The 20,871-nt window shown below is 47.3% G+C and overlaps 2 protein-coding genes across 6 annotated transcripts in view; one reads left to right on the forward strand and one right to left on the reverse strand.

Moving 5' to 3' along the window:
* The window catches only part of ARMH3 (armadillo like helical domain containing 3), a 127,142-nt gene extending 112,040 nt beyond the window's left edge, over positions 1-15,102 (reverse strand). Inside the window, exons 1-8 of one of the 4 annotated variants that reach the window (XM_051799977.1) lie at positions 14,964-15,102; positions 7,918-8,029; positions 7,393-7,449; positions 7,116-7,262; positions 5,182-5,289; positions 3,973-4,065; positions 3,036-3,110; positions 2,282-2,368 (exon numbers count right to left, since the gene is read on the reverse strand). In XM_051799977.1, coding sequence (XP_051655937.1) covers positions 2,282-2,368; positions 3,036-3,110; positions 3,973-4,065; positions 5,182-5,289; positions 7,116-7,262; positions 7,393-7,449; positions 7,918-8,019 — 669 coding nt within the window. In that variant the 5' untranslated portion in view covers positions 8,020-8,029; positions 14,964-15,102. The other 3 variants (XM_051799978.1, XM_051799974.1, XM_051799979.1) reach the window with 3 other exon arrangements.
* A 67-nt stretch (positions 15,103-15,169) lies between these two features.
* HPS6 (HPS6 biogenesis of lysosomal organelles complex 2 subunit 3) lies at positions 15,170-20,704 on the forward strand. Of its 2 annotated transcripts, none has more exons than XM_051799969.1 (2): positions 15,170-15,322; positions 15,599-20,704. In XM_051799969.1, exon 2 carries the CDS (start codon positions 15,614-15,616, stop codon positions 18,068-18,070), a length of 2,457 nt encoding a protein of 818 aa, XP_051655929.1. In that variant the 5' UTR covers positions 15,170-15,322; positions 15,599-15,613; the 3' UTR covers positions 18,071-20,704. The 2 variants fall into 2 exon arrangements, with proteins under 2 accessions (XP_051655929.1, XP_051655928.1); XM_051799968.1 differs by having other exon boundaries at positions 15,207-15,345.
* Positions 20,705-20,871: the final 167 nt, after the last annotated feature.

The following is a 20,871-nucleotide window of genomic DNA, read 5'->3' on the forward strand; positions in this document are numbered from 1 at the left end:
CTGGCAGAGAGAGAGATATCTCCTCCATGCCCCCAAACACATCTCTGAGACCTTTAACACAAATCTATGAGAAGTAATTTTTTAGGTAGGTAAAGAAAGCAGAAAAAAACCAAGTTAATCATGTATAATCCCTACTTGGGTGCTTAACTTATCTTCACATCTGTAACAGAAACGAAGGCCAGAGTCCACCCAATCACTCCTCACAAGAGCTTTCGCTGAACACTCATTAGAGATGATTCAGCAGGTCATTCTGCAGGGAACTGAAGCTTGAGTAATTACTCTTTTTGTTAAAGAGATTTGTTTAAAATAATTTCAGTTATGCATGATCTTTTTTTTTAATAAGAACAAAAAAACCCATGAACTTTCCAACTCTCCAGTGCTGTGTCTCTTCAGCACCCGCAGTTGTCTATACCAAGGAGAGGCAAGTGCACATAACCAGACACAAAGAGCTGTTGGATACACTCCATGCTGCCAGACAATTTGAGAGAAGACTACAAAACTCACATCCCAAAAATATGAAAGAACATTCTGATGCAAAACACACTGGTATTCACACTAAAAACACACACGAAATCAGTTGGCTAATTAGCAACCAATGGAGTTCAGACAAAAGAGAACCTATCAGCTGCAGCACAGTTAGCTAAAAAGAAAATTTCAAAGCATTTGAGGCATAAAAGTGTGCTACAATACATTGACAACCAGGCAACCACCAGAATGATTCTAAAGGCCAAAGAACAGCAAATGAAAGCAGCTACTGTACTTAAGGAGAAAGAGTCTGACTGCATTACTACAGGCTTTGCTTGTAGCACTGCTACAAAGGGCAGTGTTGGGCAATTGTCACATAAAACCTTTCTGGGAGTTGCTTTCAACCTTGCCAGATAAACTGCTCAAGCTGAAGTTTCCCTTGCCACACATCTGCTTCAGCTGAATTGTACTTTTTAAGGATCACAATTTCCTTTGAGTGCCAAATTTCAAGACATCTAGGACAGTGTTCTCCAAAGCATTCAACTCCAACTCAATACTCCACAGAAAGCTACGGCAAAGAGCAGAGGACAAGTCTCATGTACTCACTGCATTCTACCTTACAAAGGACATAAGCTGTATTCTACAGGGATCCATACCTCAGGGATGGGACTACACAGTTCTCCACCTTTTAGTCTGAACTTTGCAAGGAGACCTCCAGTCTTTCCAGTCTGCCCCCATCAGTACCCTTAGTCATGTTATTGCCAACAGTCTTCCCTCATAGCCATAAAATGAAATCAAACTCCATGCTCCTGTTCCATGCTACCACGGCACAGATTGTTGTACAGAACCTGTAATTCATGATTCTGACAACATTGACAGGAATGAGAAATTGACAGGCATTACTTTGACACCAAGTATAGCTCCTGTCTTTGCATATTCTCTAAATCTATTCATAATTCAAAACAAGATCCATTATAAAAACAGGTAGGTTTTGAAGCCTCTCCTTCCTAGTAATTCAGTTCAAGAAGGGGCATTCCAGAACCTTCCCATTTGTATATTAAGGTATTCCTGCTTGGGAAAACAAAAAACAACTGATCATTAAAGCATCATGCCTCATGCAAAGAAAAGCCAACAGCAGGTGTTTTTCCAGCAGTCAAAATGTTTCTTTTTCAAGGTGATGAATAGCAGGAAAAAATGGGAATACACCACAAAGTAGTACAACTGGTTTAGAAAAAGGAAGATGAATAAAGTTCCTCAAAGAGGAATCCGTCAAAGAGACAGAGAGAGACTTCTCTTGGAAATACTAGCTGTGATGTTTCAGTTCATTCTTTGGTCACAGCTTCGCCATCTCTTCTGGGAATCTGTGCTCTTTCAGTCTGCTAGTCAGGTTCTGAATCACAAATTCAGTCTGAAGCCCAAGATGACTGACAGCCCGTTTAACTTTGGAGAATATGTATAACTGCACACTCACACACACAGAGGCAAACACGGTGGTTTGGCACAACAGTAACTCTTCCAAGAGAACCTTCCTCAGAATGTTTCTACGAAGGAAATGCAAATTCCCTAGGTAGTTTCTTTCATGCTGGTGTATAATGAGCTGTAGGAATATCATACACATTTGATTATAGATGTACATCAGAGACAAATACAGCATAACAGGACCGCCTTGCAAAGCTTCTGCAGCTCCGTGCTGATGTCCTGATAAATGTTACAGCGTGCAGTGCTAAAACTGTACTGTGTGCTGCCTTAATAATAATCCAGCCTAAATTAATAAAGTTGAGAGAAGTAACGTTTCTGTTATCCAGAAGGCACCTACCTCATACTTTCTGTAGTTGACCAGCAAGGCCAGAAGGACAACAGCATCATAGCCATGTTCCCTGCGACTCAGTGGGCTGGACAGGATCTGGAATAAACAATCACACTGGTCTGTTCAGGCCTGCTTCAGGAAGCTTGCAGTGACTCTCAGAAAGTGCATACCCATGAAATGTATGTGTAAGAGCAAATTATGTCCTATCTGGAAAAGGGTACTTAAGGTCAAGGGATTGTCAGCATCTCCAGGAAGTTATGCACACAGAGAAGCTTATTTATCACAGAAAGAATGAACATAGGCTTTCAGGACATAAAGGGCAAATATATTTCTCAACAGCACTGAACAGTATCTCACTGAATCACCAACATTACTTGTGCAAGTTTTCTGGATTTCCCCAAGCTCAGTTCCACTTCTAAAAACTATATTTTATCAAAGAGCAGAAAAAACCTTGATATATCCCCACTGCCTTTTGAAAGAAAGTTTCTCTGATACAGAAATTCTCTGCTAAATTAGCCCAGAAATCTGTTCGGTTTCTATCTCTGCAGAAATGTCTCAAGTGAAAATAAATACTCAGTAGTGACTAAAAACAGCAGACTAGAGTACAGAGGAGACAGCATTAAAAGAAATATATATGACTGACTTATGAATGGAAGTAACAACAGTGCCAGTGAGCTGTGCTGCTTAAAGCTGAAAAGCAAATACATCACTGAAAGCTCTCACTATGGAAGAAGAGTTCCTGCAGTGAAGGAAGAACCCTTACCTGTAAAATAGCTTCAAATATGCTGTTAATCATCACATACTCCAGGATGGTGTTCTGACTAATGTTATCCGTCACCTGAGAACAAACAAAAGGTTTAAAATCCCACACGAAGCCTCCACTGATGCTGCAGCTGCCTCTGGCACACACTGGGAGCACAAGAGTTCTACTCCCAGATGGACACATTTATCCAGAATCTCACACTTAGTCAGCAAGTCAAGGTGTGACCACCAGTAGAGCTAGACATGAAATAAAAGAAATATGTCCTGCCTCCCACCCCTCCCTCTGGCAAGAAGCACGACCCACGTTCTAAGAGCTCCCCCTTTCCTCCACACATTGGTATCTTACACAGCTGCATGACAACAGCCATCAGCTCTTGCACATTCTACACAGGAGGCAGAAAATGAAAAACAGGTCACATATGTTCCACTGAGAACTCTCCCCCTCATGAAGAGGGCAGTGAAGACCTCCTCCACACTCAATTATCTCTTATCACAGTCAAAATAGTTCACATTTGACCATGTCCAAGAGCTGATGAGTGGCCATTTACTACAACTTCCTCATTCCTCACATTCTCACCATTCTTGTCTACTCCACACTTTCTGTCTTTCCTCAAGCCCTCTCCCGTTCTTTCCATTTATCTGAGACTTCTTACATATCTTTTTCCCTAAAACAACCCACACCTGTGAATCCAATTGACACTTTCTCCTGCCTCTCCCCTTTTGCCCCAGGCACCTCTCTTACAGGATTCTAGTCTGCATTGGCAGTGTGGTTAGAGCCATGATGCATATTCTGGACTGACCCTTGTTCTCATTCACAATTTCTTTGCCCTTCTTAAGCTTCACACTGCAGCCTTCTGCTCAAGTCTTGAGACAGTTCCATCCCTCAAGATGTGGCTCATATAATCCCTGAAGTTATTATACAGCCGGTATTTACTTACAGTCACCAAGCAGAGAAGTAGCTTCAGACACAAGCTTTTGAGACTTTCAGAACCTTCAGCACAAAGGAGTGAGTCCAAGCTCTCCATCAGATTCTGAAGAACAACAGTCGCATTATTTAAAAGCAGTATTTTAAATTATTTGAAATATTTTTTTATAAACAACTTTTTGAAAGATTCAAATACAAGAGCACCAATATAAAGCCATGTTATTCCACAATCAGTAATTGAGCCATTATTACTGCTACACAGGCCATATTCACACTATTGTTTCTCAACACTGTTTCGTGTTAACTACATTTTACTGACTACAGGCATAACATCATGATCATTTTCCAAGAGTTTTCTCTAGATACATGAGATTTTTGTATACACAGAACAAATTATTTTATTCACAACGTAATTCTGAGCTCTACAAAATATGATTTTCCTTTTTGTTTGCAAGACAGTAATATCACTGCTTTATTTTTTCTATATTCCATTTTACTTATAGGAATAAAGACTTTTTTTGTAAGCAGTACACCTCCAATTAACAGTACATATATAAGTTATGATTAAAAATAGATCCTATATAACTGTTTTACAGATATTCATCAACACTGTTTTCCAAATACTAAGTTACAGGTAATACAGTTTTCTTAATGGAAAAATGTATTTCTGATAGGTAAATTACTACTTAATATTTTCTGCAATGTAATGCAATTTGTACAGAGCAGAAAAATTGCCACTGTTGTAGAGAGATGAAAGAGACAAAAAGGATTCAGCTTCATCACTGATTACTTCGTCCGTTCCCAAACTCAACATCTTTACAGTGAAGAGCATCAAATTTTAAAGCAGTACACGTGCTGATGGAATGTGAGAACACAGGATATAACTCAGATAAAAACTAAGTACAAGGTATGAGGTTCAATACTAGGTGCTAATGGCCTGTGGCAGCCTTTTCTGGCTTTAGGATTTCTTAATTTCTGTGTGACTGCACAGTGTAGAACTAAAGGAAAAGAATATTTATTCTATTATATTACTAACAGACCGAGGGAGCCCAAGTGTCTTTGTGCCACCAGCAGGTAAAGAACTTCAGGACAGCTGGTTTTAGTAAGTGGCTGGAATATCTCCCCCCAAAGCTGCACCTTGGTAGGCACATGTGTCTACAAATCACTGCCCCTGCAACACAGCTGCTGTGCAAACTGTTCCTCTACATTGCCAGGGCCTCACCTTCATACATAGCTCTGCCTTGTCAAAACCCACAAGCATGTTGATGATGTCAAAGCCAGAAGTGGATTTGTTCTTCTGATGGACACCCCGAATTAATGCACACAAAGTCTGCAAAGGGAAAAAACAGAAGGTAAGATGTAAGGCAACAGCTCCAACTCAGTAGCAACACCTGTAGCATGATGCTCTCCTAGCACTGGCAAAGCCCAGATATTGAAATTAATACCAGCAGCCTGGAAGCCATACATTTTGTCTGACCTCTCCTTCACCTCTATTGCTTCTAAGGAAGATCTTGGATGCTGAAGACTCAAAAAAATTGGAGAAGAATGCATTTGATCATAGGTTTTCTCTTTGAGTATAAATTTCTGTTTGGTTACCACAGGCTATAACCAAGCCTGACCAGTAAACTGTCTCTTTGTCAACAGCAACAAAAAAGCAAACCAACACACCAAAAGAAAGGTCTCCAAGGCTATTAGGCAGCTTAAGCTTTCCTAACTCCCTCCTTCACGTTTCTTGTTGCAGGCACTGGATTACTGCATCATACCAAGTTCTTGGAGATCACTGGCAACACAAAGGTACCAGCACACCATGCTTCCAACAGACCCCCTGGAAAATTTATGGACATGACTAATTTGCCCCAAGAGAGGGAAATGTTTGTGGTGACTTTTGTCATCAGGCACCTCTCAGGCCTGCAAAGAGGGGAATGAGCAGCAGTATAGCCACTGCAGTTTTAGATCCCAGCTTAAATTCACCTGTGAGAAGTAATTAGTTTCAGAAGATGTAAAGCTGGAGACAAGCAGACTTGAAGGAATTAGCACACGTCTGGAACTATACAGAAGAAAAAGGATAAGGTAGACATCCCTTTTTTTGTTACTGTGAGAGACAGGATATTGGGCTAAACAAGCCCTTGGTCACCAAAATCATTCTCAAGAAATGACTGCTTAAATAAGTTTTGGCTTCAGGATCACTTTCCACATCAAAGTCTGATTAAAGGACAGTCTCCTAACTCAAGCTCACGACATGTTGCCTCACTCCAGTTTACACACACACAGCAGTATTCTAGACTTAGCCCTGCCCTAACTTTTTCCAAGAGTCTGGATAAAAGTTGGGGAATTCAAGGCTGGGCTAAGCTGTCTGTGTAGCTATAACTACAATATTTAACAGCATCCTTTCAAACTAATTCTGAAAATAATAATTAAACAATGCAAGATTGTATGTCAGAGGTGTAAATATTCTGTTTTAAACCAACTTTTCCCAGCTCACTGTCCGTCCAATGTCTACAGATAACTTCTTCAAACCTGACATTCATATCCTGTACTCCTATAGCTGAGAGAAGCAAATGCATTCATCAGACTGTAAGAATCAGCTTGTGAACTAATAACATCAAACATCAAGACTGAGGAGGGGAGTCTCCCATATGAGACATGGGACAGCAGAACTTTGGTAAGGAAAAACCTGCAGGAAAATGGCTGTTAATTCTGGGTGACAATTGTTCACAGTTTCCAATTAGGAAGTGTCCAGCTGGGACAGTTTCCTGTATAAATTTCACACTAACTTCTCCAGAGGTTTATTTATTTTTCGACCCATACTGAAATTCAAAAATGCAGCTGAAATGAGTGAGAACAGGTGAAAGTAGAATAACAAAGTTACACAGAGTAAGCACTCTTGAGATGTCAAACTGACAGCCTGCAGTGTGCACAAGCCCCCTTGTCTCTTCACTGCCATAAGCTTCATCCTCTATCACCAGATCCTCCTGAATTCTGAAACAAGCTATTGCTCTGCAAAGAGTAAAGAGACTACGAATGTTTGTAACCTCCACAGGCAGTAAGTAGCAACTGTTCTGTAGACATCACTTCTCCTCAGAAGCAAAGAAATGAGCAGCAAATATATTGCCTCATCAGAAGGAAAAGACAGCATTGCCTGTCTCCCAGCAGTACCTGTAATGCATTGACCACTCTGATTGGGTGCTCCTCACCCAGGGCCTGGATGCAGTGCTGAAACAAGCAGTTGATGTTATCTTTTATCTTCATTAACTCTTCCCCATCCAAAGCCTCCAGCTTGCCTTCCAGATACTCCAGGTTGACCTGTCAGGTTAAGAAGCAGTTCATGCATGTTACACCCTCACTGACACCTTAGAAACACAAGTCCTTGCACTGACAGTCTGCCACTGGCAGAACAGCAGCAGTAAATCAGAGGACGTTCAAATTTGGTTACCTTCATGAGAAATAGCTCCTCCCAAAACCGAGGGTTGCATTTACTGGGGTCCTCTGTCTGAAAGGAAAAGGAACAGCCATGAAGGTAAATAAGAAAAAATCATTCAGACAGAATTTAAAGAAAATCATTATCATGGGTAGCTCAGAGTCAACATCACCCTACTGGATGACCAAGCAGTCTCACAGTGCAGAATTCTGGCTACAGGGATTCCCAGAAACAGAAGGACCAACGGAAGTAGCTCTCAATTGGGATGCCTCTGTTTATTTACTGAGATGCTTTTTGAGAAATACTGGAAAAGCCATGGCTTCCCACAGATCACAAATGGTTCTGGTAAACAACAGGACAAAGTGACATTAAGAGAGCAGAATACAGAGCTCTGCATGACAGCAGGAGAGCCTGAAGCGTGTGCCTACACTGGGCAGGCCTTACCTTGGGAAACAAATCTCACATAAAGAACCCTCAGCACAAACTAAACCAAGAAAACTTAACACAGCATTTTCAAAGAAGAAATGCTCAACTCCTTACCGTAAAAATCTCATCATACATCAACACAACTTTCTCTTTCAATGGTTTCTTGGAGGCTGAAGATTTCCGGAGCAGTCCACCTTTCTTCTCTGTTTGGGCCATGCTGTATACCCTGAAGGTAAGAACAGACAAAAAGGGCTCAGAAAACTTGAACTTTTCTTCAAGGCATATCTGGCCTGCCTTAACCATGAGACTTTTTGACAAGCTGCAAGTAGGGGCTTTATAACTATACCAGATAAGAAATCAGATCAAAGGACCCACCTAGTCCTATATCCCATTTCAAAGACATATGCAGAAGTCCAGACACAGGCAGAAACAGAATAAGCTCCTTATGGATAAATTTTCTTAATTCTTCTCTGCTAGAAACTGATTCATGATCCAGACCAATGCAGTTTACATCTAAAAAATTACATATTTTTTAATATCTTTGGAGGAATTGTGATACTTGATATCAAATGGATACCCAGTCCTTTTTGATGCTGTTCAAGTCTCAAGGGCATCTGGTGACTAAAAGCTCCTGAAACTGTTTGAAAAAGTCTTCTCTTACCTGTTTAATTTGCTTCCTACCAAAGCACTTCAAATTCGGCTTTTGCACTGTGAGGTGGCATCCAACACTAGGAAAGCCTCCCTAAAGCACTCCTGCCACCCTTATTCATCCCTACCTCTGCATCTTGGCATCTCTTATCTGCGGCAGTTGCTCTGCAAATCAAGCCAGAGAGGAAACCCAGCCTCTAAAGCATCCCATGTGGTTCGGGTTTCGGAAGAGAATGGAAGAACACTGGGGAGAAGCTTTGCAGGGAGTTTTTTTTTTTTAAACCAGATGAATTTCATTATTTATTTGACAGTAAAGGGTTTTCTAAAAACAGAAGGAGGTTTTACTGTCATTAATTGGTGTCTTACAGATTATACTATTAAAAAAAAAGAAAAAAGGAAGTACCATTATTACAAAATGAGCCGCTACACAAAGTAACACCCATAGCTGTGGTCCTGAGCCTTCTATGACAGACAACCCTCTCCAGGAGCTGAGAGTCAGAACACATGACTTGCCATGTATTCTCAACCTTGTGTCTGATGTTACGAAGCACAGCACCACTCTGACCTTGTAAATATATATTTATCTGCAATCACAGATTTTCCTTGCAAGCACCACACCTCTGGCACAGTCCTAACCTCCACTATCACTGCAGGATGTCAGAGGTACTTAGCAGAAAGGGAATGCCATCCCTCCTCATATCCCTGAGCTCCCAACCTTTCTCCCATCCCTCCAAAGGTAATTACACACATGGCAGCAGCATACCACACACGGAGGCTTGACTTCAGTCATGCTCCTGAAAAACATGGGCAGGGTCTTGTGGCAGTTGCACTCAGCCATGATAAATTATGCATAGCGAGGTAAGTTCACTGCTGTCGAATCTAAGACCCCAGAGCTGGCAGCCATGGAGACAGCTTGGGATGTAGCCTCAATCCCAGACTGCCTGAACCCCTTCCACAACTGCAGTGGATTTAGATCTGTCTTTCCCTCAAAGACCAAGTTCCAGCAACTACTGAATACCAGTTCCAGATCTCATTCACGTTCTTTCCACTGCAGACAGCTTTTATTTGACTTAAGCTACAAGTATGTTCTCAACTAGGTCTCTCAGGCTCCCCGAGTCAGTTATTCAAACTTCATCCTTTGAGGCATAAATCTAAGTGGTAGAAAAAACATTTTTAGGAGAAACAATGCTGCTGCAAAAGACACTACCTCAGGTGTGAAGGGAAGGAGCTTTGCCTGGATGGGAAAGGGTAAGACAGAACAGCAGACCTCACACCTGAAAAGTCAACATTTACACAGAAAGGTGGAGAGGTGTTCTGTCTTCCCACTAGAAAGGGAATATGCACAGCTGGCTGGTTATGGGCTGGTGTGTGTGCTGGGGTGAGAATGGAAACAGCCCCGAGACACATTGACAGAAGAAAGCAACTACTGCACCATAACGTCCTGTAAACACCAAAATTACTCCTGTAGCCTGGTAGGTCTATGTATCCAACTAAGATGGAAAAAGGTTTCCAACCAACAAACGAAAAGGAAAACATTTTTCAATCATCTTGATAGCTTCTCTTTTACAGACTTTGCATTATTTTTAAACTGTCATGGGAAATAAGACATTATTCTAATTAGAAACATAATTGGAAACAGAGAGAAACCTATTAAAAACCAAATCAAGTACGATGTCACTTTTAGCCTAGCAATACGAATCCTACCCAAGACTGCACAAAACAATTTTCCTACTAGAATTCTAAGTTTCTGAACCTAGAGCAGCTGCCAGCCCCAGCATACAAACACATCCATCAGTGTGCTTCTAATTGAATTACAGCTAACGAATCCCAATGTCAAAACTAATAAACTAACTCTCAGTGCTTCTAGGTCAGCGTTCTCACATGAAATGTGTACGTGAATGGGAGGGGATCAATATGCTCTGCTTAGTCCCTGGACTTTCAGAGCTGTGTTTTAACCCTTCTCCTACATTTCCAGAAAGACATAAAAATCTAAGTCCCTCAGAACACAAAGGCTTGATGCTGGGTGAGCATCAGAGGGATCGCATGATCATGTGAAAATTCTCGTCTGTCAGCAAAGGACTTGGGATTCACATTCTCTCAACCAAAGCTGCACAGAGCATACATAAAGACAATGCTAGAGGCAAGGATTAAATAATGTTCTTGCTTTTAATTTGCTATTCTACAAATGAGCATATGAAGGAGCAAGGAGAGAAAAGTAGAAGTTGCCTTCCATGCCAATGCCTTATTAGGCTGTGCTTGTTTCATGACCTATGATGATCAGGCCATACAAATGGCTTTTTCTTTTCACTTCATGCAATTACATTTTCTAGATGTCATAAAGACAAACAGAAAACTGCATTTTGCTAATGGAGACCTTCCAGGCAGCTGCAGAAACCAACAGTGAAATGCAGAAAACACTTATAAATATGTTGTAGAGGTGTCAAATTATCCGGATGCTGCGATGCTTATGAAAACGTTATGACACTGAACATAGTTAACAATTTTCCTTTAAACATCACATTTTAAAAGCATCAGTGCGTTTTCCACGTTTTAGGTTCAAACATAATTTATTCTGTCAATAGGTCATTCCCATTAACACATGCTGCTAAGTGAATCCTGCTGTATTCACTGACTACATAGGAGAACTACCCCTCAGGGTCAAGAAAAGCACACACATGGGGATTTTTAGAACAACAAGTACTTTGCTGTGCAGCAGAAGATACAAGATGCTTCATCTGAACTAAAAGAAAACTCAACAGAGTCTTGGCAGCTCAAAAGGCAGGAAGATAAAAGCCATGGCAGACAAAAGTTCAGGCAGACTCTTGCTTTATCTCTCATCAACCCTGAGATCAGCTGATGAAGTCAGGAAGGGATGAGCACATCCAACCATCCACCTCCTTTCTGTTTCATTCCAGAACTCGTAACAGAGATTCCAACCAAACATATGACATTCCAATGAACACAACTATGTTAGCTTTTCATTAGAGTAGCCACAGGAAAAATGAAGTTGACATTTTGAGTCTGAGATTTACTCAGACTTATGCACATTGAAGGTTGTGGATGCTCCACAGTTTTTTTCATTCAGTTCCTGCACAGACTTATTAGCATTCTATAGACCATCCTCTAATAGCAAAAAATGCCGTAGAAAGGATAGCACTAACGCACATCTACACCATAATGACATCAGGATCCAAAACTTGTAACTTGTGTAGTCTTGCATGCAGCCCATCAAGCACAGCACTTTGCATTTAATTGCCTCGGCTAACAAACCTATAAGTTTTCAAGATTAGAGCTGCACATACGCAACACCCACATACAATAAAACGTGAATAAGTTTTTTTTTCAGTGTGACTCCTCAAAAAATATATTGTAACACTTCTTGGCTAGGCAGAAAGAATACAGATGACAGAAAACGGTATTTTCACACACTGACTTACTTGGCAAATCCTATCTGAAAAAGGCTGTGCAAATGATGTGATCTGTATTAGTTTGTCACTGTCAAAGCCCCAAACCTCAATCAATATTTATAAGGACTCTGAATAAGAACTGAGATACTTGTCCTTTTAGAATCCAATATCTCTTGACTTGCCAGAGCTACTAAGATTGGACTCACTTTTTCAAATATTTCAAGGCTAGTAATTGCCTCCTCCCTCCCTGAGTGTATGCTCTTGGGTCTCAGTGTGATGATGCTTTGCCTTTCAAGATGTTCTGCAGGTACGTCACTCAAGTATAAAGTTGTTGTTCAAAAAATATCTCAATCATGCAAGAGGCTGGGATAAACCCCTGTCTCAAAGTTAACGTACGGCTTTCAAAGCGATGTGTTATAAGCCATAATACTCAATAAATTCTTCACTGAAGTACCAGGAAAAGCTTGCACTTAATCCATGTGATGAATCTGCAGAGTAAATACCAGACATGAGCAACAGGCAGTTAAAACACAGGTTCCAGCACTCGTTCATCCCTGGAAGCAACAGACGACCTGTACCCAGCGCAAAAGTTCATGAATCCTGATTCACAGAGAGTGCCTGGACCCAGTTCAAGCTCCTGTATTAAAACCCTCAGGACCACCCAGCAGCAGCCTGGAAGACCACAAGTGAAAACAGAGAGAAGAAGAACACATTGGATTAGATTTCGTCAAGGTTTTAGCAACCACCATGGCCAAATTTCTGCTATAAGCCATTTTGCAGCTTATTCTCCACCAATTCTTCAACTCTTGCGTTGGCGGTTACGGTTTGTGCTAGTACATCCACACTGCTTTTGTATTGCATCCATTCTTTACAACTTCATTTGTATATTGTTCACTGCAATGAAAACTGCTTTGACTGTGCTCTCCTTTACAACTGAAAGGTGTTCAACCCACCAACAAGGGAAACAATAACACTCACAGCATACAAACCTTGGATCCATGTGGCAAAATTCCCAGGTGCCTTCAGGCAGCATGTAATATATTCTGAGGGTGTGCTGATGACAAAAGCCCACATAGATCCTACTTCTTTTTCTGCAGTACCAAGCAACAACCTCCAGCACAGTCACATACATTTTTACTGGAAAGTCCTTCCATCCCGCTTAGAGTAGAGCGATGTATGTGCTTCTACACAGTACACGCTAAAGTTATACCACGACTGACCTATTTTTGCCCCCTTGAAAAACAGGAAAAGCAGCTTCCTAATGCAGATACAGACTACCTACCATTACACCTGCTTTAGCAGTAATGTAAAAGAATAACATTTCATCCATAATTGCATCTCATTTCTATCTGTCCAGTTAAAATAACACCCAATCCATCAGCTTCACACCACCAACTAGTTACACTTCTTCCTGTCAAGTCCATCCAGATAAGCGTCGCATGCTTCCACCAACATATATTCACACCATTTTTTCTAATTCATTTTCTCATTTCACCACTCTTTCTCTCTATATACCTGGCTACAACATCCAGCTTTCCCATGTCAGAAAGTCTCGTCAGGTTTTCACTTTTTGAGCCCTTTAGAATCCATCCCACATAGTTTAGCCTGAAATATTCCGCACTGCCTTTACACTCCCACCTAAATGCTCACATTGCTTGCAGGCCTTTTCAGATACCTTCCTTCTGAAGAAAAACACTCTCTCTGTAACCTTCCCCTGCCCTTTTTCCATGGATTCAGCCAGCGGTGTGGATCCAAGGCCCATGCTGAACACAGTGCAGCTACATGACCTTGCCTCCAACTTCTGAGGTAGCTGCTATGTTCTAAGAAGCTGCACAGTAAAGTCATGCCAAGATAAGAACGGTAGAGCTGAAAAGTGGGTAACATCTTTGAGATATGGACCATTAGCAGCACAAGTACTCAGAAGTTAAAATACAAACATAATAAGGTCTCAATTCTAAAAAAAAAAAAAAAAAAAAAAATCAAAAAAGCCAACCAAACAACAACAACAAAAAAAACACACTAGGAAGCCAGAATATAGCAACTCAGCAACTCTGAGCAGCAGAGGCTGACCCTTCCCCTCCTGAGAGATGGCTGCTTGGTGTGTTAGCAGGGGGGGGTGAGCAGATGAATGCTTAGCCTAGTAGCTCATTAAAGCCTTGCTGTTGCTTTTGTGCATGCCTGCCAATAACTGTTAAACATTTTTACACTGTATATACTACCCTACCCACAGCCTCCCTTTGCACACAGTAAAATACCCCAAATGACACAGAGGAACAGCTATTATTACTGGAAAACCAAACTGATGTCCTTTTCCCCACTCGAAATTCCTCTTAAACATTTTTGTCACACTTCCTGATAGAGCTCAAACAGCTGGTGAACTGCAATCACCGCGCATCGCCGCAATGATCCAAATTACCTCACTGCTTTGCATATTCCACCCACCTGCTCACCCTAATTGGCTCTCATCATATATTCAGATTACGGTCTCTGCTAAAGAGCAAACTTTCCTACAGTGATATATGCAACAGGGTTTGACCGCAGCTTGCTCACGTAGCAAGTACCTCTGCCTTCAGCAGAGTAAACACTGCAAGCTCCCACTGCTTTGCCACTGTTTACCACTTCCTTTTGCTCTGCCCATGCAAGTGCTTGTAGGACCGTGAGGCAAGCCGGATAACTGGAATGATCAGCGAACGCTTATTGTTTTCCTAGAAAGAGTTATCCTGAGCCCCAAGTCCCCTGCAGCCGGGGGACAGCGCGGCCCGCAGGCAGCTCCAGGGCTGCGCTGCCGCAGGCCCCGCGGCCTCCTCGGGGCCGGCACCCGAGGCACGCACCGGGGCACCGCGGCGGCACCGGCGGGAGCGGAGTGGCACCTCCCGCTGCACGGGCTGCGCGCGGCCGCTCCCGGAGCTGCCCGGGGCCGGCAGCGCAGCGGCCCTGCCACCGGCTGCCGGTGCCCGGCGAGGGCCCTGGCGGCGGGGAGCGCGCCCGCCCCGCGGAGCCCCCGGCGCAGCGGAGCCCCCGGTGCCGGAGGGGCGGCGGGGCGGGGGCGCGCCCGGCCCCGCGGGTGGGGGAGTCCCGCGTCCCCCCCGCCGCTCCCGCACTCACCTGCGGGCAGCCGCTCCCCGCACACCGCGCACGCGCCGCGCGTGCGCCCGCCGGTCCCGCCGCGCGGCCGCGGCTCCCGGGGGCGGGGGTGGCGGGGGGAGGCTCCTCCCCGGGCCGGCCGGGGCTCTCGGCTCGCCCCGCGGGGACTGGCGCGCCCGCCCCGCGGCAACAAATGGCCCCTCAGCCCACGGGACAGCCCCGGGACGTGACCCCGCCGCCCTCCCCGTTCCGGCGGCGGAAGTAGGCGAGGGGCGGCCCGGGCCGGCCCGGCCCCGCCCGGAAACCCGCGGCCCCGTGACTGCGCAGCGCTGAGCGGAGCCGCCGCCAGCCCGGCCCCGGCCAGGGGCACCCCGGCCCCGGTAGGCAGCCGCCGCCGCGGCAGGTGGGTCCCGGCGGGAGGGGGTACCCCGGGCGCCCGGGGGATCGGTGGGTGTCCGGGGAGCTGGGGGCGCGGCCGGTCCCCGGGGGGTTGGCGCCCGCGGAACCGGCTCGCCGCGGGGGGAAGGTGCCCGAGGGGTCCTTGGGGGCCTGCAGGGATCCTGGGGAGTGGAGCTGCGGGTGGGCTCCGGGCGGGGACCGGGCGGCAGCAGGGGCTCTGTGCCCCGGCCCGTCCTGGTGTACGCTCTCGGTGACAGGGCGGGCGCCCCAGGATGAAGCGCGCCGGGACGCTGCGGCAGGTCTCCGACTTGAGCGACTTCAGCCGAGGCCACTGGCTGCGGGAGCTGCTGTGCCGCGGAGAAGAGCCTTGCCATGTCCAGCCCAGCCCCGACGGGCAGCACCTCCTGGTCCTGCAGAAGAGCGGGCCGCCCCCCACGCCCCGGGTGGTGGCCTTCCAGCGCCACAGCATCGCTGGAACCGACCTGGAGAGGAACTGGCAGCCGCCCCAGCCAGCCCTTGTGGGACTGCTCTTCCTGCAGAGCCCTGTGGTACTGGACTCCTGGGTACTGGCCATGGTGTGGGAACACGGCCGGACCGAGGTCTGGCACTTTGTGGTGGCCGTGGGCTGGCAGCTGCTGCAGACACTGGAGCTCTGCCAGGGTGCCCGGGCACGAATTGTCTCCGTGTGCAGCCAGGGAGCCAGCCTGGTGTGGTGTGAGGAGAGGCCGCCTCTGGGTGCCCACTCGGACATGAGCAAGTGTGCCTTCAGATTCTGTGTCTGTGCCCGTGCTCTGGAGGTGGGGGAGCAAGGTGTGAGGCTGGGCACCGTGAGGATGGTCCTGCACAACAGCCCTGAGTACCAGGTCCTGGCCTCCCCTCAGCACATCTTCCTGGTGCCTGCTGCTGCCAGCTTTGCCACCACTTCCAAATTCCTCCTCATCTGGCATCCTGAGACAGCAAAGCTCACCATCACAGCCCCCTCTGCGGGCTTCAGCCACAGCAAGGTGCTGCGCTCCAGCAGCGAGTCAGACTTCAGAAAACTCCTGCTGGGTTCTGTGGGCCTTCTCTCAGGTTTTACACCCCTGGACATTCACACATCTGCTGTGTCTAACAGTGGGGGTCTGCTGCTGGTGAGCACAAAGGGTGCTGTGAACATGGTGGAGCCAGATGGGACACAGAGGCATGTCTTTGACCTGGAGGTGGGCTCCTTGGCCCAGGGGAGTCCTCTGCGGCTAAAGACCTTTGGCAGCATCCTGGCCTGTGTGCTGGCTGGAGTCCTCTACCTTGTCGACCAGAACAGTGGAAGGCTCATAGAAAAAGAAGTACTGAGCATGAAAGAGGTGCATTTCCTGGAGTCCTCAGGAGAGGAGGATGGTATCCAGCTCCTCACTCAAGCTGGCATCTATAGCTTTTGTTTCTCCAAACCTGAAGATAGCAGCAGACCTGAACCATGCCTGGTGGAGATGGTGTTTGAGGAGGCCTGCAGATACTACCAGAGGAGAAGCCTCAGCAGCTCCAAGCTGACAGTGGAGAAGTTGAAGAAAGGTGGTGCATTCCAGGCTCCTGTGGCCCTGGCTGCCATCCTGCAGCACAGCCTCCACCAGAAACAGAAGCCAGCCCAAGGCCTACAAGACACTTATGCCAAGCTGTTGAGCACAATGAGCCTGGAGCTGCAGAGCTACATGAGCCTGGAGCTCCTCAAGACCTGTGTGGTGTGTGCCCCAGAGAGTGAGGTGGAAAGCTACTGCAAGGAACTGGTGGAGCAGGAGGTCAGCCGCATTCTGCACTCTGACATGGACAAGGACAATTTGGCCTACCTCAATTCTGTCTTTGCCTCTTTCCCCAAGGCTGCCTGGAAGGCCACAAGGAACTGCCTGCAGCTGCAGCAGAATGGGGACGGCCTCTTGGTAGCCAGGGCCACCCCAGAGGTGTGGAAGAAGGTTCTGGGAGGGCCACAGCTGGACGACATGGGTCAGAATGGGATGGTCCCACTCTTTGAGCTCATCTGCACTTCCTTCCTGAGGTTCAAACCCAAGTGGTTGCCCAGTTTTGTGGAGCTGACCCAGCAGTACATTAGCACGTCTTGGGCATACAGCAGCAAGGAGGGCCCAGAGGGCCGGGTGCCGCTGTACAAGAGAGCACTGGGAGTACTGGCCCGGAAGAACCAACACAGCGAGGGAGACAGTGAGATGGAGCTGGAGCTGCTGCTCTGCAGCAAGAGGCCTAAGGCTGTGTTGCAAGCTCTGCACCTTCTTATCCGTCTGAAGCGGTGGCAGCGGGTGGTGGAGGTGGCAGAGAAGTTCTCCAAACTCAGCCCCTTGCTTAACAAGGAGATATTCACCACACTGCTGGCTGAGTTTGCCCAGCACCGGGAGCTGGACCCATATCTGGACAGGCTGTGGCCACTGTGCCCTGCTGAGCTCACTGCCTCAGACATCCTCACCGTGGTCCTGCAGCACCTCCCTCACTCCCAGGAGGACCCAGTGCCTTTCTCCAGCGAGGGGAACCAGCTGACCGTGGGCTTGCTTAAGCCACTGCTGCAAAGGGTTGCGCAGCGTCCCAGTGTCCACGAGATGTACTCGGATGCCTTGCAGAGTCCCACCTTCCCCCCTCCTACCCCGCCCCGAGAGCACAAAGTCCCCTCAAAAGCAGCAGCCGATGATGTCCCTCAGCCACCGATAGCAAGGACTTCCTCACCCTCAGCACTGGTACAGGATGACAGTGTGTGATGGGGGGAAGGACAACGTATCCCAAGCCTTGGGTGCACGAGGAAGGGAAAGCCACATGCACCCCAGGAAATCCTACCCTGTGTGGCAGTATGGAAGCCTGCTCCTTTCTGAAGCCTCCCTGTAGCAGCATCTCGAAGAGCCTGTTGGGTGGCTGGGGTTGGGGGATCTCGTCTGAGCCAGGACAGGCTTTCTGGCTATTCCTATCAAGTGCAATTGTGTGTGCCCAGTGGAGGAGCAAATGCCAGGTGCATTTGCAGATGAAAATGCTGGTTGCACTACAGGACTACAGAACTGCTCCCTGCCCAAAGCACTTTGTTTTCAGTTTGCTTGGCTCCTTTATATATCCACTTCTACTTCCCTGATCCTGTAGGACTGGTGGTGGAGTGATGGGCAGGGACACACAGAGTCTTCCCTCCCCATTCTCTGCTCAGTGAGTTGGGTGGTACCTCTAAGTTGTGCCTGTGAGAAACGGGGCATGTTTCTTGCAGTGGGGTCACCAAGTCCTGCTTCTTTGGGCTCAGTCAGATGCTAAATGCCAGTGTGGCACTGGAGGTCCCAGCACACGTGCTGGCAGCTGCAGCACTCTGCACGCTGTCTCACCACAGTTCCTCTGGGATCAATCCTGTAGCTGTGACTGATTGCAGCTACTTAGCTGAAGAGAGCAGCCTAATTCCCTTATCTCTCTATCCCAGACAGTACCCAAACTCTCTTCTGAGCTGAGAAGCTGGCAGCAGCCTGAGTGAGCTTGGGGCTGGCCCTGCCTCTCCCTTTCCTTTATGGAAGCTTAGATTATGCTGCAGGACACCCAGGCCCTCTGTTCCCATCTCCTCTACCTTTGCCCTTTGCACACAAAGGGGCTTTGTCGGGGTTGTCTGGCTCATATTGTGCCTCTGTTTGCAAAGTCGGTGTAACTTGAGAGCAGTTGTGCAGGAAGATCCAGGTTCCAGCCTCACTCTGATACCCTCTGCCTGGCCCCCTCCACCAGGAGGGAGACTCTAGCTATGGCTTTGCCCCTGCGTTCTGGGCTGTGGTGTAAAGGAGCTGTCTCTTGCCTTGTTGGGCTGGGGGAGATTCACCTCCCATTAGTCCTCTTGAGAGTGGTCTGAAGTGTGGAAGACAGACTCCTTTTAAAAATAAAGGTTTCTAAAGCAGTGCTGAGGTGGTGGTGGATGTTGTGAGGGTGCACACCCTCGGGAGGAAGACAATTGTGTTTTGCTTCTGGTGAAAAGTGGACAACCTCAGCTCACTGGTACTGCCCAGCATGGCTCACTGTTGGTACAGCCACGTTCAGAGTGTGCCCAGACAGCCCATTCCCTCAGCTGCTTACCACTATGAAGCCATGGAGGCAGGAGTCTGCACAGGCAGGCAGAAGTGTGTATGCTGCAGAGAAGGCCCATCCATGCAGTGCACAGCTGTGGCTGGGCCCAAGACAGAGTTGAGGATGGGGGATTTTTTTCCTCAAGAGCTGCAACTTGTACATTTTTTGGAAAACTAGCAGTGGGAAGTATTTGTCTGGCCCAGCAGGAGCCTGCTGCCAGGCACTCAGTGTCAGAGCTGCTGTTGGAGAGATCCTGTTTTGTGAAACCACTGTAAAGATGCGGCAGGGCCTCCCCAAGACAAGGGCTTGGCTGCAGAAAGTCCCTGTGGTGGAAAAAGGTCTGGCAAAGAGGAAGAGGAACTGCTGCAACGGTTGCCTAGATGCTGGCTGGCTGGCTATTGATGAGACCTTCCTTGTTGGGAAGGGGGTGCTGTGGCCGTGGGATGCTGCCGGTTTCCTTCCCACACAAGGAAGCCACCTGATTCTGGCAGCTGCTGCTCACATGAGCAAGGGAGCCGGGCCTGAAAGGAGAGCTGGCAGCAGCCACTGTGGGCTGTCCCTGCCTCCTCTCCAAGCAGCTGCTGGCTCTGCCTGACGCTGCTCTCACCCACCTCCCAGGGCTGCTCAGGAGGAGGATGATGGACGGACCCAGAGCCCTTTCGGAGCCATTGCTCCAAGGACAAGGATGCTGCCCTGGGGCAGCACTGAATGGAGAGCTGCTGAGAGCAAACCCCACACCTTGGCAAAGGCTGTGCAGTAACTGGGGGGGAGATCTTCATTGCCAAGGCTGGGTTTGGATGCAGGTGGTCACAGTAGCACAGCGAATGAGGGTCAAGCTCCCTGCCTTCCGGCACTAGTTCTGCAGAGAAGAAAAGGCAGATCAGGGAAGGAGCAATGCCTGTAAAGCCAGCAAGAGGAAACTGAAGCCAGCAGCCATCCTGTGTGGGCTGATGTCCCCAAGGCACAGCAAGGGAAGAGGAAGCGGGGAACGCTGTGTGGTAGGGACACCCTGAGGCTTGGGGAAAGAGACCTTCACATGTGGGCCCTAGACAGGCAGGAAGCAGTCAGAACTTGGGAGCCTGAGGGTTCAGGGTAGGGGAGAGCAAGAGACACAACTGAGCTGAATGCTTTCCAAGAAATGCTGGAAATCCCCAAGGGCCAGAAAGAGTAGACATCCCTATGGGAAGCAGTGACCAAACCACTCCAAAGAACAAGATTCAGCTGAGTAATAGGCAAGCACAGGGCTCTCTCTGCGGTCAGATGGGTGCTGAGGGTAGATAGCAGGAGGTAAGGCCGGTGCAGCTTCAGATAACACCCAAAGGAAAAACCAGCGATTAGGAGATCTGAAGGCAAATAGAAAAAGCAATAAAGCAGATGCATGTAGCAGAGGGTGAGCTGGCCAGCCTGGCCCTCTCACTCTGCTCCAGAGAGACTTAGACTTTACAACAAAGGAAATGAGTCAAGCTGCTCACGCATATTCCCT

Source organism: Manacus candei, unplaced genomic scaffold, assembly GCF_025592945.1.
Source record: "Manacus candei isolate 608988 ecotype Guabito, Panama unplaced genomic scaffold, ASM2559294v1 h1tg000050l, whole genome shotgun sequence".
Lineage (NCBI taxonomy): Eukaryota > Metazoa > Chordata > Aves > Passeriformes > Pipridae > Manacus > Manacus candei.